The sequence below is a fragment of the Glycine soja genome, chromosome 19, assembly GCF_004193775.1.
Source record: "Glycine soja cultivar W05 chromosome 19, ASM419377v2, whole genome shotgun sequence".
NCBI classification, from domain to species: domain Eukaryota; kingdom Viridiplantae; phylum Streptophyta; class Magnoliopsida; order Fabales; family Fabaceae; genus Glycine; species Glycine soja.
This window is the reverse complement of record NC_041020.1, coordinates 40,978,340-40,998,019: the sequence shown is the minus strand read 5'-3', so window position 1 is coordinate 40,998,019 and position 19,680 is coordinate 40,978,340. Positions and strand designations below refer to the sequence as shown.

General features: G+C 32.5%; 1 protein-coding gene across 2 annotated transcripts; it reads left to right on the top strand.

Moving 5' to 3' along the window:
- Positions 1 to 16,341, top strand: LOC114400095 (kinesin-like protein KIN-7K, chloroplastic). Of its 2 annotated transcripts, XM_028362377.1 has the most exons (24): positions 1 to 437; positions 740 to 1,017; positions 1,107 to 1,204; positions 3,034 to 3,123; positions 4,044 to 4,096; positions 5,473 to 5,538; positions 5,613 to 5,666; positions 5,829 to 5,888; positions 6,762 to 6,840; positions 7,329 to 7,396; positions 7,922 to 7,984; positions 8,106 to 8,210; positions 8,612 to 8,716; positions 8,855 to 8,962; positions 10,166 to 10,309; positions 11,456 to 11,638; positions 11,744 to 11,902; positions 12,578 to 12,796; positions 13,422 to 13,562; positions 13,673 to 13,795; positions 13,871 to 13,921; positions 14,317 to 14,364; positions 14,448 to 14,651; positions 15,426 to 16,341. In XM_028362377.1, exons 2-24 carry the CDS (start codon positions 758 to 760, stop codon positions 15,987 to 15,989), a joined length of 3,045 nt encoding a protein of 1,014 aa, XP_028218178.1. In that variant the 5' UTR covers positions 1 to 437; positions 740 to 757; the 3' UTR covers positions 15,990 to 16,341. The 2 variants fall into 2 exon arrangements, with proteins under 2 accessions (XP_028218178.1, XP_028218179.1); XM_028362378.1 differs by lacking the exons at positions 1 to 437; positions 1,107 to 1,204 and having other exon boundaries at positions 882 to 1,017.
- Positions 16,342 to 19,680: the final 3,339 nt, after the last annotated feature.

Below are 19,680 nucleotides of genomic sequence, written 5' to 3'. Positions count from 1 at the left end.
GGACTTTTTAGTTTCGATTAGTCTCTCACTAACTAGTTCTACTACTTACCATACCCGCGTCAGCGTCAATTTCATTTCAAGGTTCTCTCTTCTCTTCCAACTTAAAAGCAATAATAGCAATCATCACACTAATAAAAAAGTTGGATTGAAAAATAAGGTCTTATTCGCTGCTTTTGTTAATGAATGAAAGGCACCCCATCGCCATCGCTTCCAAGCCAAGGCAACAACCTATTCTAACCTCTCTCTCTCTCTCTCTCTCTCTCTCTATCTGCTGCTGCCGAAGATGATGATGTTCTATTTTCTCTTTAGTCTCTCTTGACTCATTCTGACTCGCAATCTCTCACAAACACTTTACCTTCTCTTTTGGATCTGTCCCTTCCTTTTCAACGCGATCTCTTCCCTTACTCCACAATGTGCCTCTGATTCCTTCCTTTCAGGTCAATTTTATTATTCCATTCTTATCTTGTTTCTTTACCTTGTTCTTATGCATTGACCGAAGCAATTCACCTTTTTGTACCTTTTTTTTTTTCCGTCTGTATTTTTCTGCATTATCGTTGTTCTGTCGTTACCTCTGTACAGAGTAAGCTCGGTTTGGAATTTTATTAGACTCACCTCACTCGCAGATTATCGTTTTCGTCTTGTTAATTTTTCGTTAGTTCAACGAATTTTCCGGAATTTGCGTTAATTGAGATGATGCTGTTAATTGTTAAACCGTGTTTGTTGTGTTGATTGTTGGAAGGTTTGAGGAGGAGTGCCAATGGCATCGAAGCAAGGTGTGATGAAATCGAGGAGGTTCGGATTGAGTGGCTCTAAAGGTGCGAATTCGCCTTCGTCTTCCACCACGTCGTCTTCTAAGCAGTTTCAGGAGACATCGGCCGATGGCCTGAGCTCGCCGGCGTCTTCGTCGGCTCGGAGTAAGCCGCAGCATTTTACTCCAGAAACTGCGGTTGCGCTACCTTTGGATGGAAAGAGAGTGAAGGAAAATGTCACAGTGACGGTCCGATTCCGGCCTCTGAAGTAAGTGTGGCCTTTTCCAAATCATGTGTTGTTGTTGTGACTGTTCTTCAGATTCCTGTTAATTTGATTGAGGTCTGTGCGTGGGACAGTCCAAGGGAAATTCGTCAAGGAGAGGAGATTGCTTGGTATGCAGATGGAGAAACTATATTGCGAAATGAGTATAATCCATCCATAGCATATGCATACGGTATAATATGCAAAACTGACATTTATGGATAGGGTTTTTGTTCTTTAATATTTGTTCATTTGGTATGGAGGGTGAAGCATATATTATGGGTATGGTGCTTTTCTGGTTGAATGAACAAGAACAACATACCATATACTTATTCTACATTCTTAGGCACATCGACATTGAAGTATTAAACTTTTCTTTGTTTATTTTTGAGAGTAAAATCTAATGATGAATTAATCGATAAAGTAGAAACCAGTTTTCTTTTTTTGAAGGGGGGGCGGGTGTTAACGGAAAAAAAATTGTTAGACAGAATCCTCTTAAGACAGAACTAATAAAAAAACCACTCATATTAATACAAAATAGATCTCCCACCCTTCTGTAAATCTATGAAGAAATCCACGTTTTGATCACCCAAGAGGAGCCAAATAAAAAAAAATGTCCCAAAGCATAACTTAGGAAAGATGCATTCTTTTATAAATCAGAGCTTCCCCCAAGACCAAAGTACGCCGAGTGTATCTCTCTGCAGTGCCAAATAACTTTTCCCTCCTTGCTACTGCTGAAACCTCTCAAATTAATCATCAGAAAATGCTCCAAGTTTCGAGATAGCCAAGGGATCACTATCGTCCAAAAGCAAGAGTCCTTCTAAATGTAGCTGCTAAAAAATGCAGAAACAAATGTGCAACTCCTGAATTAGAACAATAGGTGATTAGCCATCAAGTATATGGGCCTGCAGTGCTGCATACCATTAGTATTAATTTTGTTGAGGCAGCTGCTGAAATGAAGGATTTGACCTTATAAAGAGTTTTGGTTTCAAAAAACTTTCTCAAGAAGGAATTTGTCTGTGTTCATAAAATGAATGAGAAATTTGAAGGAGGATCTAAAACAAAAAGTAAAAGATACTTCTGTTCGAAAGTATATGTGACTCTCAGAATCCTATAGAAATGGGAAATTGAAGAAATGTTGGTGCCTTAATTAATTTCAAAATCAAGGATGGGGGATTGAAGCAAGAAAAAAAATCTATAGAAAATTTAGGGAATGGGAGTACTTTCTTATTCTTATCTGCGTATCATCAATATATATATAGACTCTTGATACACTTAATGGAGACTATTCCCTAGGATTATAATAAGTGATGCAACTTCCTAGACACTAGTACCCTTGAACATTAAATGCATTTTAGCATGTCATACATGAACCACACACACTTCAAACAATCTGCCCTGGACTTTGTTAAAGACAGATGCTGGACAAACAAGCCTGAAGAATCAGCATAATCTGACCCAATTGGAAAAAATGTGCCTTTCCTGGTCCATTTTCACAGATATTTTGGATACAGGGTCCCAAAAAGAAACCGATTGAGAGTCTTAACATAGGACACTGTACTAAGAAAAGGCCATTTGAGGACTTGTCAGTTGGCATCCAACCAAATTAGCAAAAGAATTCAGGATCTAATTTTTTATATTTATTCTGGATAACCTATTATTTATTACATTAATTTTGAAGTGAACAACAAAAACAATAACAATTGCTGTGTTGTACTAATTACAAGGATCAATGTGAGCCATTGGGTTCTACCTAACAACTCAAAATTTCGCTAAAAATATTTAGTGCAAGATCTTTATTGATAGTTTCTCCTAGTGTTCATGACACAGGCAGGGTAATGATCACAAAGATGTCATGATCCTATTTGAGATGAAAAGATTTCAAATGTCATTAAAATGTACATTTATTCAAATCCAATAGATCATCAATTAATATACATTTCATACTCAATAAACAGTCCCCCTATCTCTCATTTGCCAATGTTGTGCATTGAATTATTATTATTTTTTATTTGTTTCTAGATCGTGTCTTTGGTCCCACAACCACAACTCGTCAGGTCTATGATGTTGCTGCTCAGCATGTTGTTAGTGGTTCTATGGAGGGCATCAATGGTAATTAACAGATAACTTACTACTTACCACCTATTCAGCATGGTCAAAGAACAGAATCTATTCTTCCTCTAATCAAGTCATCCTTTCATTATCTTTAAGATAATACAGATCACATTTTGAATGTATGATTAGATTTGAAATAATATTAAATCTTGGTCATATGTTAATTAATTAGGTATTTGTATTATGATTTTAGTGTATTTTGATGTGGCTGATCAGCTCTTAGCTAGATACTGATGCTCATTTAAAATTAAAGTTGTTATTTTCACTTTGGTAGAGCTGCATTAAAAGATTTTATGAGCAATGCATTTTTAGTCAAAGATATACATATCTTGTTGAACATGATTGTCAAAATCAGATATGATTCTGCAACAATGGTATTGAAGGCCTTTTTGAAAAATTTCTGAGGGACTGAAGTGCCATTAGCATCCATACAATTTTGATCCTTTTGTATAAATGCCATCTCATTTGGCTTTCTTGATCACTCCTCTCATAAGATAAAATAAGATTGCAAACCATGTTATCTTAGGTTGGTAGCCAGATCATGATGTAACCCCCTAGAGGTTTGAGATTTGAGTTTGACATCATAGAAATCAGTTTGCACATTTGTCTTTGCATGCAACAAAATAACTAGTAGGGTTGGACCTTGGCAGAATTCACGGGAAAAGAAACTGAATTATCTTGATGGTTTATCATGGAAATTTTTGTGAATCATGTCACATTTCCATATGGGTGGTTGTCATGCAATTTCCTTGATAATGAAACCTATTCATTTTTTACTCTTGTTTCTTCTTGAAGTTGACCATTTAATTAAAAGTAACTGTGCATAGAGATGTGGCTGAGTAACTTCTAGATTGTTTCCACTTGCATTCCTGGCATATTAGGTAATTAATGTATGAACTCCTCTGTTTTTCATACAGGTACGGTATTTGCATATGGGGTAACAAGCAGTGGGAAGACTCATACAATGCATGTGAGACCACACCTATTTTCTGCCTTCATCTTGTTGATCTGCATGTTTATGATAAAGATACATATTTATGTTTTTTATGGTCTTAAAATGTCATGCTACTTAAGTTTTTAAACCACACTTAATTCAAAAAAAGAGAAATTGCTGACCATTGTGATACTTGCCATTTTTTATTCTGATATATTATCGATGGGTTGGTAACTTGAGGTTGTTTCTCTTTGTTGAGCTTCATGGTTTTTCTGGACTTGTACATTGAGTCCCATGATGAACTATCTCAACAGATTCACAACTATATTTGGTTTCAGCAGCAGCTACAACTCTTAGCCTTGGTATCTTATCAAGTATATGAAATTAAAGGATAACATAACCTCTTTCTGATCATTAGTATTTGATTTACTTTAAAACTGTTCACATTAATGGGTCATTCTAATTTAAACATGTTAAAACTTGCTAGTGGATACAGGATATATTATAACTTCAAAGACTCCATCCCTTTCTCTTTCCTGCTAGCCTCTATTCTACTCCTTATTTTTATTTGAAAATTCTTGTAGTCATGCATTGTCAAGGTTGATTTGCTGGTTCCTAGTTGGAATTGTACTCTGTTTTTGGAATATATTTTCAGACTAATTTTTCATGGGTTGCTCGTTGCTGAAAGATTTGTGTGAAGATATGCACAACTAGTACTCTTAATAACAAGAGTAACTGCTTTCAGTACTAACTCTACTTCTGGTCTTATTTTGAGTCATAATTGTTCTACCTCTTATGGGATAGTAAAATTTTCAGTATTTGTTATGCTGTCTAATATGTTCCTTCTTGTCTTGAATTTGATAATTTTAGGTTGTTATATTATCTAACTCTTGTTTTCTCCTCTGATAAATACATAAAATTATTGTCATTTTTCACTTGATTCTTAACATGTTAACTGGTATTTGTAGTATAAAGTAGCATTGATCTGAAGCAGGTAGGTTTTTGTTAGCTAGCTAATGTTATATTTTACTCAATCAAAATTGCAATGCTTGAACAAACTCAAAATGATTTTGTTCAAAGCTGTAACATACCAACCATTAATCTGTAGAGATGGTCTTTGGACATAGTTTAGCTGCTGTTATATTATACATAAGCTGAACAAGTTAAGGCTGCAAGCCCATTCTGAACAAGTTGTTTATGTGACTTTAGACAATCGTTTAGCTTTTACATTCCTTCTCTGCTACTTAATAATCTGTCATGATACATTATCTGATTTTGATAACAAATTAATTGATACTATCTGTGACAATTACTGATAGTGTTGAGTTCTGGTATGAATTTGGATTAGTTGATGAAACACTATAGCTCATAAGTTCGTATCATACCTCTTGCTCATATGTTCATATTTTCAGGGTGATCAAAGATCTCCTGGAATCATACCCCTTGCCGTGAAGGATGCTTTTAGCATTATCCAAGAGGTATGTCGAATACCACTCTCTATGTTGAACTTTGTATTATAGAGATTACATAGTCTGATTCTTCTGCATACCAGACTCCAAACCGAGAGTTTCTCCTTCGAGTTTCATACTTGGAGATCTACAATGAGGTGGGCTTTCTTGCTATCTTGCTCATTTCTTGTGATGATATGTTCACACTGATTGTCTTCTACTGACATAGCATTTCCCTCAGGAATTTTCCTGAAAAGAAATTTAATTAATGTTGCTTTGTTCCTCAGAGTGCTATTCTCAAAGCTTCCTTTTTATTTTAGGTGGTTAATGACTTATTAAATCCAGCAGGACAGAACCTAAGAATCAGAGAGGATGCTCAGGTACTGAATACTGATCATAGTTTTTCTTATCTTTCTTCCTATATAGTTATCTCTATATCACTAAATTAAGAGTAAAGATTCTCTGCTCTGAATTTCTATGATTGATTCATATTTGAAAAGAGAACTGAAATTGTATCGTATTTTTGAAGTTATAGCAGTACATACAACATTTATATAGACAGGAAAAATAAAAGCTAACTTTAGATTTTAGGCTACAAATTACATAACAATAGTAAGAAGGAAGTTAGGAAAATTAATCCTAATTACAATGAATAAGGAAATATCTTACACATAATTACACTTACTGATACCCTCCTTCAAACTGGTGAATGGATATCTATCATTCTCAGCTTGCTGGTATATCTTGAAAGCATTTCATCAGAAGTTCCTTGGCTAGTACATGTCCCAGTTAATTGAGCCAAGTAACCATTTGATGCATAAAAGCAAATTTTGGTTTATAGATGATGATTCACTCCAGCTTTTTTAATGAGTGATTATTAACAATTCTTGGATTTTTCTGTTTTAAACATTTGTGAGATGAGTTTTAGAGAAATGAACCTTTTGCTGTCGAACCTGGTGAAAGCTAAAACATAAATCCAGAGGCAAAATGGTATTTTTGTTTTGTATAATAAATAACAAAATTGTTTGTCAGACACTGTTCCAAACAGTTTTTAGTGGTTATGACTTCTGTATTTTGATGCATAAACTTTTTTTATTGTTCTTTCTTTATATAGAATGTATCATACTAACAATCGAAGCCATCGCCATATTAACAAAAGTCAGATTATAGTTGTTGAAATACTTATTCAAAGTTCTATGAACAGAAGTATTTTGAAGGAGGCCTCTATGATGTGTATATTGATTCATATGTAGGGCACCTATGTTGAGGGAATAAAGGAAGAGGTTGTACTCTCCCCTGCTCATGCACTATCCCTTATTGCAGCTGGAGAAGGTATAAGTTCCAGCTAGGTTTGTTTTCTTGTGGATTATTTTAGTTTACTGGTCTTTGTTTACCATAATAACGTGGGCTGTTATGTTTTATACTTTTATTTTTTTGTCTTCTGTAATTAACTATTGATGTTTTTTATGTACTTTTAAAATCGAGTATTTATGTAAAGAGTGAGGAAGAAAACAAACCATTCCACTTATCTCCATAATATTCTCTTCGTTGGGCTACTTTCTTTTGGGAAATAGGTTATGCTTTCCATTAAAATATGAGGTGTATTATTTGACAAATTTAATCTAGTTTTCGCAAAATGTAGTTACATATATAGTGTTTATGGGCTATTCTTAAAAAATAAAAACTAAATAAAACTGTTTATTGGTCCTGTGAATGATCATAAGAATCAGGTTCTTCTACAATTCTACTTGATTCCCTACTGTTTTGTTATTTAATGTGCGTCTTTCTTTATTCTTGACAAAATTTTTATTTGATAACAGAGCACAGGCATGTTGGGTCCACAAACTTCAACCTACTCAGCAGCAGGAGCCATACAATATTTACCCTGGTGGGTTTATACTATCTTAAAGGAAGAATTATATTGTTTTAGTTGTTTAACAGTGTGGTTATTAATAATATGTACCAATTATATCGATGTTTATGTTTAATTTGCTTTGTGTTTACATCTTACAGTTACTTTAGAGAACATAAATGCAATAAGCAAATAATGTAGCTATGCAGTTGGTAACTTATCCCTGTAACCAACAAATGAATTACCATGGGAAAACTCGTGAATAAGGCCATCTTCCAACCCAAAACTTCATGATGAGAATGCCCCTTATTATTGTTATATCTTTCCTAAAATAAGAAAGACCTGCTGGGAGGTGGGGGTAGTTATTAAAACTATATTCTAAAAATTCAGCTAGATCATCAATAATAACAATCTGGACCTCTTGTACGAAAAAAACAATCTGAACCTTAAGCAGTTCAGGAACAAGAAAATGGAACATCAAGATGTTAGCTATTTCTTTCAATTGCTTTTATATATATTATGTTCTTTTATTCTTTTTAATTTTATACCATTTTGTAACAGACTATAGAGAGTAGTCCATGTGGTGAAAATAGTGAAGGAGAAGCAGTAACACTGTCACAACTGGTAACTAACTTAAACATTTTGGTTGAATTTCATTTTCTTTAACATGGAATGGATAATGATTTCGTGTTCATTTTTATTTTTTATTTTCTTACATTTTTTAATATTTTACTTAAACTTGCAGAATCTCATCGATCTAGCTGGTTCTGAGAGCTCAAAAGCTGAAACAACTGGTATGAGAAGGAGAGAAGGATCTTATATCAATAAAAGTCTTCTAACTCTTGGAACTGTGAGGTCTCAAACCTTTTCTTCTCATTGTATGTTAGAATGTATAATAAAACTGTTTATTTGTCTTCCCTCACAACTCAAACCTGTATGATCATTGATCCCTTTACTTGCTCCATGGACTTCCTTTTTTGTATTCTAAGCTTTCGGCCTTCTCTTTCTTTTATGAGTTTTCTCTTAGGATATGTTTGTTGTGCAATGGTCACCTTGCTTTACTTTCAAATGCTTTCAGTTCTTCTTCATGAGATGTTCAGCAACCAGTTGTGTTTTCCACTATTATTGATAGAGTGATAGTACATTGATGTACCATGGTTTCCAAGCGTAGATAATTCACTGGATACTGTTATATTCATTGGACATGTGTGTTTGAGCCTATGTTGAATTGTAATTATCCTTCTTCCACAGGTTATTTCAAAATTGACTGAAGATAAAGCTAGTCACATACCTTACAGGGATTCCAAATTGACTAGAGTACTTCAGTCTTCGCTAAGTGGTCATGGACGTGTTTCTGTAAGGCTTCCCTTGTGTAGATATTTGCATACATGCATTTATTTATTTGTGAATAGATTTCGTTATACATATCTTTGTGGTAGAAATGCTTAAACATAAATCAGCAATTCTAATAGCTTATTGTCATTTTAAATACAGCTTATTTGCACAGTAACCCCTTCATCTAGTAGTACTGAAGAGACGCATAATACATTGAAGTTTGCTCACCGGGCAAAGTACATTGAAATACGAGCAGCACAAAACAAGGCAAGTTAAATTTGATGACTTTTTTTTGGTTGAATCAAAATTTTATTCCTACCAAATGACAATGTACAGCCTGCACACAATACAAAGAACAAGAAACAGCTCCTAATTTTTTTTCTGCATAAGTATAGAAATTTCTCACATTCATCACCACTTCCTCATTTAGCTTCAAAATTCTTACCAACTCCGTGTGCAATTCTGGAGTATGTTTATCGCTCAAATTTTTAATGGAAGAGAATGAGAGATGTTTTGAATGGTTTTCTTTTTATTGCATTGGAAGAATTTCTATGAACCCCGCTTTAAAAAGCAATATTTCAATGAACCCCAATTTAAAAGGCAATATTTCTATTAATCCCATATTTAAAAGGCAATTGGGAATGCTGAAATTAATCAAATTATAGGGTTTTAGGTATTGAAGGCGAAAAATGAGAGAATATAGATTATGTATATTGTGATGGGTTACAAGGTGATACAAATCATAAAGCACTACCCCTTATTAGTGTATTGGCTAAGGTCCTAACTCTATCCCTCAAAATTTTGTAAGTTGAGTTCTACCCAAGCTTTATTAGGACTAGATTAGTCATTTCTCTAGTTGTGCGGGATCTCAAAACCCTAAGAGCCGACGCCTCAGCTGCTACACTCTAAGTCACTTTACTTAACCTTTCTAGTTAGCCCCTGTGTAAGTAGCCCCTTTTCGATAGACTGGCAACCAACTCTGATTGGCCGCAACTAAGACGGTCTGGGGGTGACCGCAATTAAAGCAACTTTCCAACACATTATTTATACTAATACTAGATTATAATCCTAACTAAATAAGGACACATATCTCAAGATAATAAAGAAATGAGGAAACCAATTGTAAGAGATGATGAGAAAATATGGAAACTAATTCTAGGAGATAATCTTAGATACTCTATATTACTCAAAAGATATAATCAAGATATCATTAGATATCTTCCATATATTCTAATGGGGAGGTTTTCTATATATGCAGTAATTGATGTTCAAATCTTAAAAAGTTCAGTGATATATTTTTGTGTAATTTTGAAACTAGATGGTAGTCTTGACTTCACTCCGGTGCTCTATCTCTATTGTTTCTTACGAAGTTCTACTTCTTTTCTTTTCTGGAACCCCTTTTCTTACAGATGATCACATCCTTTCTGCTCCCTCATTATTTTTTTAAAAAAATTTGAATTAAACCTGCAGATAATTGATGAGAAGTCACTTATCAAGAAATACCAGCAAGAGATTCAATGCTTAAAGGAAGAATTGGAACAATTAAAGAGGGGCATTGTCACAGTTCAACCAAAAGATACTGGGGATGCTGACATTGAGCTCCTAAAACAGAAGGTAGGTATATAAATCATGGCCTTTTATTTTATTTGATTGTTAGGACTCTCAAGTGAGAATTCTTTTTACTGTGAGAAATGAAAACTAAAAATTTGGATCAAACAATTATACATGGATGGTCAAGATTAAAAGTTAATTAATAGTCGCATGTCCACTTAAAGTCATGTACATTTTTCTTTTAATCTTGACCATTCATGATTTTAATGACTTATATTTGTAGTTCTTATTTCTTATAATAAGAAGAGTTATCGTTTGATATGTTCTTTGTATATATAGGGAAGAGGTCGACTTAGTCCAAGAGTAACTCTTGTTTAACTTACTTCATTGGATAACTTTTTATAAACATTGAATTTCATTAATCCAACTGTTGGTTAGATACATTAAGTAGATCAAGTATATAAAATTCCATACAATTTTAAAATTATTTTATATTTCACCAATCAACTTTATTTTAACGTATAATATACTTTTTGGAATATAAGTAAATGTTGGATGTAAAATCATATATCTATGAATGTTCAATTATCTAAAATTTGACATGCATGACATCAAGATGATATCACAAGATTAATTGGTTGAATTTGCGATTTTATATTCTATATAAAATTATTAAGTGTCAAAGACTTAACTCCTAAAGTAAGTTGATCCTTTCCCCCATATGTGTGTGTGTGTATTGAATTTCAAAAGGTGAATATTTCTATGCTTTCCTAGAAGTTGAGCATAAACTAGGTTCACTACAGTACCCCCTCTGCAGTAGGTAGTGCTGTATTACTTTTTCAAAATTACTTATTGATTAATTAAAATTACAAGTTGAGTAATAAAAGTTACAAACTAAGAAATAAAAGTCTTTAACTTCAATGACTCAAGTCTGTAACTTTTATTGCTTTATTGTGTAACATTTTGTATTAAGTCTATGATTTTAGAAAAAGGTAGAATGGTACTCCTATTTTTGGTGGTAGTACCTATGTGAACCTTGCATATATATCCAAGGAATTATTATTTTTTTAATTCTGAAAGGCAGAATGTATGGATTTGGAAATGAGTTTACTTAATTACTGTGAAGTAAATTTGCTGTACATTGAATTCATCAGTATTCTGTAATCAGCATTCTGATCTTGAATGGTTCTCAATTTTAATTATGTAAAGTTAGAAGATGGTCAAGTTAGGTTGCAATCCAGATTGGAACAAGAAGAAGAAGCTAAAGCTGCTTTGTTAGGCAGAATTCAACGGTTGACTAAGTTGATTTTGGTCTCCACAAAAGCATCACCGTCCACAAGATTTCCTAACAGACCTGGTCCTCGTAGAAGACATTCCTTTGGGGAAGAGGAGGTATGTCTCATGTTGCACCAATTTTCTCCCCTTTTCTTCTAAATACCAGGATTTTAGATTACTTTCAATTCTCTTCATTTTTTTAATTATCGATTATGTTTGCAGCTGGCTTACCTTCCATACAAAAGGCGGGATTTAATCTTAGACGAGGAAAACATTGATTTGTATGTTAATCTGGAGGAAAATGCTGCAACAGTTGATGATTCTTTTAAGGGCGAGAAAAAGACGAAGAAACATGGACTACTAAATTGGTTGAAGTTACGTGTAAGTTGTCCATCACTCCTTTGTTGTTTGCTGATGCTTGGGATTTTTATAACATGATTGAAAATATAACATTTTAATTTTCAAGTTGTAGAGCTTGCATTTATTGATTATGATTTATGAGGCTTGATTCAGATTCTTTTTCTTGCATTTTGTTTAAACCTATCAGAATTGTGTGACTGGTCCTCTTATTTGTTGTCTGCTACACCAGTTCTTTATCACCCCACGTATTTTAGCGATTAAGAACATAAAATACTCTGTTTGACTTCCTATTTAAAATAATGTAACAAACTGGTTTAGTAATGGCTTTTTATGTACTCATTGGTGTTATTCCTTTATTCTTATTGAAACTTTAGAGAATAGAGTCCTGAACTATCCCTAAAGCTTAAGCCGTTAGATGTAGATACATAAATTCTTTTATATAACATTTACATCTGTAAGATTTGGAATTTCAAGCTTTCTCTGGGTTGTGAATTTGTCACACTGAGTTACTTTTCACTAGTTTATAATGACATATAGCTTAAGTAACATTCATTTTCTTGCATGCTGGGGTGTGCTTGATTAGGTACCTTGTTTAACATATATAACCCAAGTTGTATAATGGATCTTTTCATCTGGGGCACTTGTTGTAAGTTAATTTCTATTTGTTTAAGCTAGTGTCTTTCACTATTTTATCAGAAACGAGACAGTGCCTTGACAGGCACAAGTGATAAATCCAGTGGAGCAAAATCTACTAGCACACCTTCTACACCTCAAGCAGAAAGTGGTAATCATGTGGAGTCCAGACTTTCTCATTCTCAACCTGCAGAAAGCTCTCCCTCTGCTGATCTTGCATCAGAGGCAAGAGAGGATAAATATATTCATGTGGATAGTTTATTGGGACAGGAGACTCCTTTGGTATGTAATTGACTGTTGTTTTTTATTTCTTACTGTAGCTTTGGTGAAAAATGCCAATATCTAGCCTTTGGAAAATTTCATATTCACTCTAGTATTGAATGGGACAAAAAACCAAGCAGCGAATATATGTTTTTCCAAAAACCAGTAAAGCGACTGTCATGTCAAAACTCACTTAAATGCTTTAAAAACCACTGCAAAAGACCTCATGTGTGCTGGTACTTGCATATATTTTTTGGTCTCCCGTGTTACCCTCAGGTGCAGTTCAGTGAATAAATGTCCTTGTCTAACCACAAAAGTTTATTCTGATTTCCAACATTGTTTATTTGGTTTGTGGTCAGTTGTTACCTCCTTTTGTTTTCAAATATTACACTTCATCTGGTGATCATTTTACTTGTTCGTTGAAGTGTCAGTGTTCAGACCTAAAATAGTAGCCATTGGTTACCATTGGTTTGAGAAATATCTATCACACCACTTTATTTGTGGGAAAATATCTATGATATTAAGATGAAGAAATATAATGGATATGTGACAATTAAATTCTTGGCAAAGATGTGTGATGACTGTATATTATGTGGACATCTGCATTTTTACCATATGAGATGTCACTTTTGTTTTTAATTTCTAGACAAGCATCAAATCGGTTGATCAGATTGATCTTCTGAGGGAGCAGCACAAGATTTTATCTGGAGAGGTGGCACTTCATTCAAGTGCTTTGAAGAGGTTGTCAGACGAAGCAACAAGAAATCCCCAGAATGGTCAGGTTCATGTAGGTTACTAACTCCTTTTAGTCTCTGTAGATATAGATGTGTTTATTTGAGTGATTAAAGTTATAACTCTGACCATTATGGCTGAAAGTTTTGTTTAATTCATACCAAGGTGGAGATGAAAATGTTGAAGGATGAAATTACAGCAAAGAGTGAACAAATAGATTTGCTGGAAAAGCATATTTCTAATTCTTTCATTGCTTCAGATAAGACAGAAGAGTCAGGAGCATTGCAGGTATGTTCACTAGGCATCATTATTGCTTTTTTCACTTGTTTTTAAGTCCAACCTAATACATGATTTGTACAACAGACTGTTGCTGAGCTGATGGAACAATTAAACGAGAAATCCTTTCAACTTGAGGTGACAGTTATTTACACCTTGCTATTATTTGCCAACATATCATTGCCTTAGACTGAGTCCAAATGGAATTGAATTGACAGTAACACCCTACAATAGTCTTTTTGTGGAACATATGGGAGGTCAATCCATTTTATTAGTTCTTAAATACAATTATATATTGTAGTACTTTCCAATCAGAACAAAAGATACATTATGGTTATGTCAACAATTTGATATAATCTATATTTTTAAAGCCTGGTTCTGATCGTGCAAGACAGCAGTAGTGTTCTTATATGATCATGTAGCATAGACGTTTCAACTTCTAAAATTTCTACCAGTGCATGAACATGTGACCTTACTCAGTTGTTTTTTTATGAGCCCAGTATTAATTAATGCACATTATTATGCTAATTCAGGTCAAAGCAGCAGATAATCGTGTAATTCAAGAACAGCTTAATCAGAAGGTGAAATATCTATAAGCTGAAACTTGAAATTATTTTTGTTCTTTTTGTCGTGTTCTTATCTAAGCGAGTAATGGCATTATCAGATTTGTGAATGTGAAAGCCAGCAAGAAACAATTGCCTCTCTTAAACAGCAACTTGCGGATGCATTGGAGTTGAGAAATTTCAGCCCTGTAGTCAATCATTCACAAAACTTCTCTGGAACCAAAGACTATTGTGGTGAACTTCACCTTGACAGGGGGAATGTGACGGTAAACAATTCCAATGAAGGGATTCATTTGCAAGCACAGGTACCTTGTGTGATCTTTGTTAGGTGTTCTTACAATTCTTAATCTTGCATTCCTGTGGCTGTGATTACTTTTCCAACAATTTCCCTTAAAAAGCTGCATATAATGTTCTTATGATACAGTACTCATTGCCAACTACTTATTTTAATTTCATTATCACTGGGCAAAAATTTACTTCAAGTGAGAGCAGTATCGTGTTATGACTTATGAGTGGCAAGAAGAGCACATCATAACTGTTGGATCTACCACAGAATAATCAAGATTAGAAATTACTTTAAATCACAACTTTATGTTCTTTTAGGCTACGTGCATGATCTCATGGTCAAGATATGTAGACATACAAAACCTCAGGCTGTCTACAATACCATGCTTATAGTTTGAAAAGGTTGGAATCTACTCATGATTCAATTCATCCAATTTTGATTCAGGAAAGTACCTGATTTCTTATTTATTTCTCTGCCAAAATATTGAACATGAGTATAATCTGAAATTGGTTTATATCTCTAACTCCCATTTGGGTTTGTTTTCTAACTTAGGAGCTTTTAGTTTGTGAAGAAACCTTTTAAATAGTGATTAAGTTTCAAATATTATGAATTGAAAAGTGAAAACTAATATCTACATTATTCCTGAGACAAGAAATGCCTAGAATAAACTGATTGATTGTTTCTATCTGTCGTCTATTCTGCATTTAGTCAAGTTATCATCTTAAAATGGTACCGAGTATTTTGTATATAGTCAAGTCAGCATTCTCACTGATCTTGTGCACTTGTTAATTAGATAAGTGAGATAGAAGATCTGAAGCAGAGAGTGGCAGAACTAACAGAATCAAAGGAGCAGTTAGAATTTAGAAATCAGAAATTGGCAGAAGAGAGTTCCTATGCTAAAGGGCTTGCTTCAGCTGCTGCTGTTGAGCTTAAGGCACTGTCAGAAGAGGTTGCCAAACTCATGAACCAGAACGAGAGACTAGCTGCTGAGCTAGCTGCATCCAAGAATTCACCCGCTGAACGTAGAACTAGTGGCACAGTCCAAAATGGACGAAGGGAAAGTCATGTTAGAGTTAGACGAAATGATCAGGGTGCATCAAACGCCAATATCAAGAGAGAATTAGCCTTGAGCAAAGAAAGGGAACTTTCATATGAAGCTGCTCTTTTAGAGAAAGATCAGAAAGAGGCCGAACTTCAAAGAAAGATTGAGGAGTCAAAGCAAAGAGAAGCATACCTGGAAAATGAACTTGCCAACATGTGGGTCCTTGTGGCAAAGCTAAAAAAGTCACAAGGAGCTGAAACTGATGTTTCAGTGTCAACTAAAGAGAGTTTGCAGTTGGATGGTTTTGACGTTTGATGTGATCTTGTAATAGTGGCTTTTGAGTGGATCCATTATTACAATTTGCTTTCAATAGGAGTGGTTTGAGAGAGAGGTGTAAAGATTGTTGTTCGCTGGAAAGTGTGCTATTCTCTTCCCCTTCCATCCCTATCCTTTTTGATCCATACTCCATAGCAAGGGTCCAATTTGTACATCCAAATTATAGTGGCTTGACTCGCTTCGCTTCCCTTCCCTTCTCCCTTGCATTCTTATCTCCATTCTTCTAAATGTTGAGCTAATTTGGCCCCTTTTTAATTTTTATTTGGTTGACATCTCTAGAGAGATGACGTTTAAAGCATAGAAAGTAATATTGGCTTCAAATTTGCATTAATTATGGAGTTCCGCTCGTGTTCCTTAAACATTCTTTTCGCTGTTAATAGGAGGGCAAAAAGGTTTTTTTTTTTTTTTAAAAAAAAAAATAATGATGCCCCTAAATTGTACAAAATACTGCTGGTGGAAGTTGTTTCAAACCTTTGCTAGGGCAGTTAAGTATTTTGTCCTCGAGAGGCCAGTTGGGGTGGGATTCCAGCTAAAATACTGCTGTAGAAAATATTTTTATGGAGAAAATTTAAGGTTTAATCACACATTTTATCATTTAGGATTTGTTTAGATAAGTTACTTTAGGAGCACTTCTAGAAGATAAAATAAGAAAAAAGAAAATGAACTTTTTCATAAGCTAAAATTAGTTTATGTATAAGATAATTTGTAGAAATTCTTTTAAAAGATGATTTTTAACTTGCATAATGCTAATGTTAACTTGTGAAAATATTCATTTAATTTTTTTTCTAGAAGTGTTTCTTGATAAGTTTATCAAACTAGGTCCTTGATTATGGTCATTTTACAAATTTTATCATCTATTTTTTTTCCTCCGCTTAGTTTACTATCATATTTTAAAATTTTTATGCATTTTAGTCGATCATCTATTAATTGACTAATGACATAACAATATTGACTACAAATGTGGGACTATGATTATGATGTGGCAGTATACATGACATGGACATGGATTACTAATGTGCAATCAAGGATAAAATGCACAAAATTTTGAAAGCAAGTAGTAAAATGGGCAAAAAATAACATGATAAAAATAAGGATAAGAACCCTTCTCTCTTCTTAGCCTACCATCCTCAAATGTAACAAATTTATCTTAACTTTTGATGCTATTTTCTTTATATATACTTTTAATTTATCATCTTAAGAAATTATATTATAAGTAATTTTCACAATAATTATGTAAAAAAAAACAGCAAAAAAAATGCACAATAATTCTTACTTTAGGAGACCAAATGAGAAATTAAAAAACGTAACAATAGTATATATACAATATTTTTTTTATCTATTTACTAAATATTTGGGGTTATATAAAATGCACAAAAATTGAAAAATATGATGCATGGTAAAATGTGTAAAAAAATATGCATGGCTGCTAAAATTTGTAAAATGATAATAGTTACATGATAAAATATGCAGCAAAGAATGATATATTTTTATTTCTTTTATGTATTTTTAATTGAAGTGTACAATCTTATTGCACCTATTTTTATGAAAATCCAGGTTAAATAATGACTGGAAATGGTATATTCTCAACCTAAATCATCCATTGTTAATGGTATATATTAACTATTCCATAAATCAGTAGACTTGTACCTATTTGTTAATAATAACAATCTTATAAGTTATGCATAATAAATCTCTACCGTGTCTTGAATCTCTCGACTCATTTAGTATTCATCTTTTATAATGTTGTTCTTGCTTTTAGTGTTAATTATGAGCACTTGCAATATTAATTAAGTCAAAACAATGTTTGAACTTCACTAGTAGAAAATTTTTAGTCTTTATGCCCGTTAACTAACACATGTTTGTGTAGTGACATCTCCAATAAAATAATCCTAATTAACATCAATGTGATAACAAAAGCATTTTTAGCAACATTCACTTAAAGCATCCTTCATTATGTACAATAAATCAATTCATGGTTACTTCCAAATTTAATCTTGCATTGCTTGACCCTTAAAACTCATCATTTTAATTTCGAAGGAACACCAATTCCACTATTTTACAATTCGGGTGCCCATTACATTTACATAATTCGAGTGTTTGTGTCCATTGTATAGGTGTTCGTGGGATGGCTTAGGAGGTATATCTACGTTCTTACTTGACCAAACAAATTGATAGGGTCAATTTTATAAACCCAAACCTGTCTCGATTAAGATCCAACAAGATTTGGAATAAGACCAAGTTGTTAGCACAATATGTTAATTTTAACATTATATATAATTTAGTTGTAGAATTAAAGTATACAATTATAATTAAAGTATATTTTACAATATATATTTAAGATAAATAATATCAACATAAATATAATATCATATTACATATATAAAATATTATTAAGTAAAAAAGCTATATTATTATTACATCTTTGCTTTAAAAATTATACTTTTTAACAGAGAAAGAGAAAAATGACATTAAACCGAGTTAGGGCAAGTATATCCCAAACTGGAGATGTATTGGATCTAATTTTATTAAGACAAATGTTAACCAAGAGCACTAGTTAAGGAATTAAAAGGAGAAAGTTTTTGGAATGCGAAAAATTACATTGCTTAAATTTTTTTTGTACTCTCTTATGGTTTTTACATTAAATATTTTCTTTTTTTTAATTCCTTAGTCAATACCTTTAAGACACTAGTTAACAAGATTCTTCAGAAAACTGATATTTATTAGGAAACAATTTTTCTAAAACATCTTTATCCTTCCTATCTCTCTTAGTTTCAATAAATGTATTATTAAAATTTTCAAGATAAAAATCTTTATTAGAGGATAAAATTAAAATAAATGTTTGAATATCTCATTAAAAAGTGAGAACAACAGTTTATTTGAATATTTTTTTTCAAAGGCTAAAATTTCAGTTATTTTGAGATGGAGTGATATAAAAAATTATAAAACAATAAATGAGGATAATTTAGTCTAAATTTACATATATTGAATATTTATTAATTTGTCTATAAAAACCTAATCACTCAAATTTTTGAAATGGAGGGAGTAATGTATATATATTTAAATCTATCTATATTATATAGTAAAAACCTTGACCATTGATCAAATTTTTAACACTCTATAATAATCATTGATTGATTTTTTTTGTAACATTTTTTTTGAAACAATTGTATTTAATAAAGCATTAAATTGTTCACATTAATGCTATTTAATATATAATTTTCATCATTAAAATATTATATAGAAGAAACTTGACCGTTGAGCCAATTTTTAACTTTATAATAGTCATGATAGTTTGTTTAAACAATTGTATTTAATTAATAAAGCATTAAATTATTCACATTAATGCTATTTAATATACAATTTTCATTATTAAAAATTAATTTTTATACTTATTATATTAAATAATAGCTTACCTTGCGACTTGCGAGCAATGTTTTTATAAATTGTTTTTATATATACGTAGTTAAATTTGAAAATTTTCATAATATGCAATAATTAAGGATATAAATTAACAAATAAGTTATTATATATATATATATATATATATATATATCAATGCAATTTTTTTATCTAGCTATTAAATATATTCCATAAATAATGATAATTTAAAGTAATGTATGTCGTTGATGTGTACATGAAATTTATATTAATCGTTGATATTATCTAATCA

What these genes read in the sequence shown, in the direction of transcription:
- LOC114400095 (XM_028362377.1), top strand. Translation starts at nt 758, where the DNA reads ATGGCATCGAAGCAAGGTGTGATGAAATCGAGGAGGTTCGGATTGAGT. An exon ending in GAATCAGAGAGGATGCTCAG is followed by an intron (nt 5,889 to 6,761) that starts GTACTGAATACT and finishes ATTCATATGTAG; the next exon opens with GGCACCTATGTTGAGGGAAT. An exon ending in ATTCCTTTGGGGAAGAGGAG is followed by an intron (nt 11,639 to 11,743) that starts GTATGTCTCATG and finishes TTATGTTTGCAG; the next exon opens with CTGGCTTACCTTCCATACAA.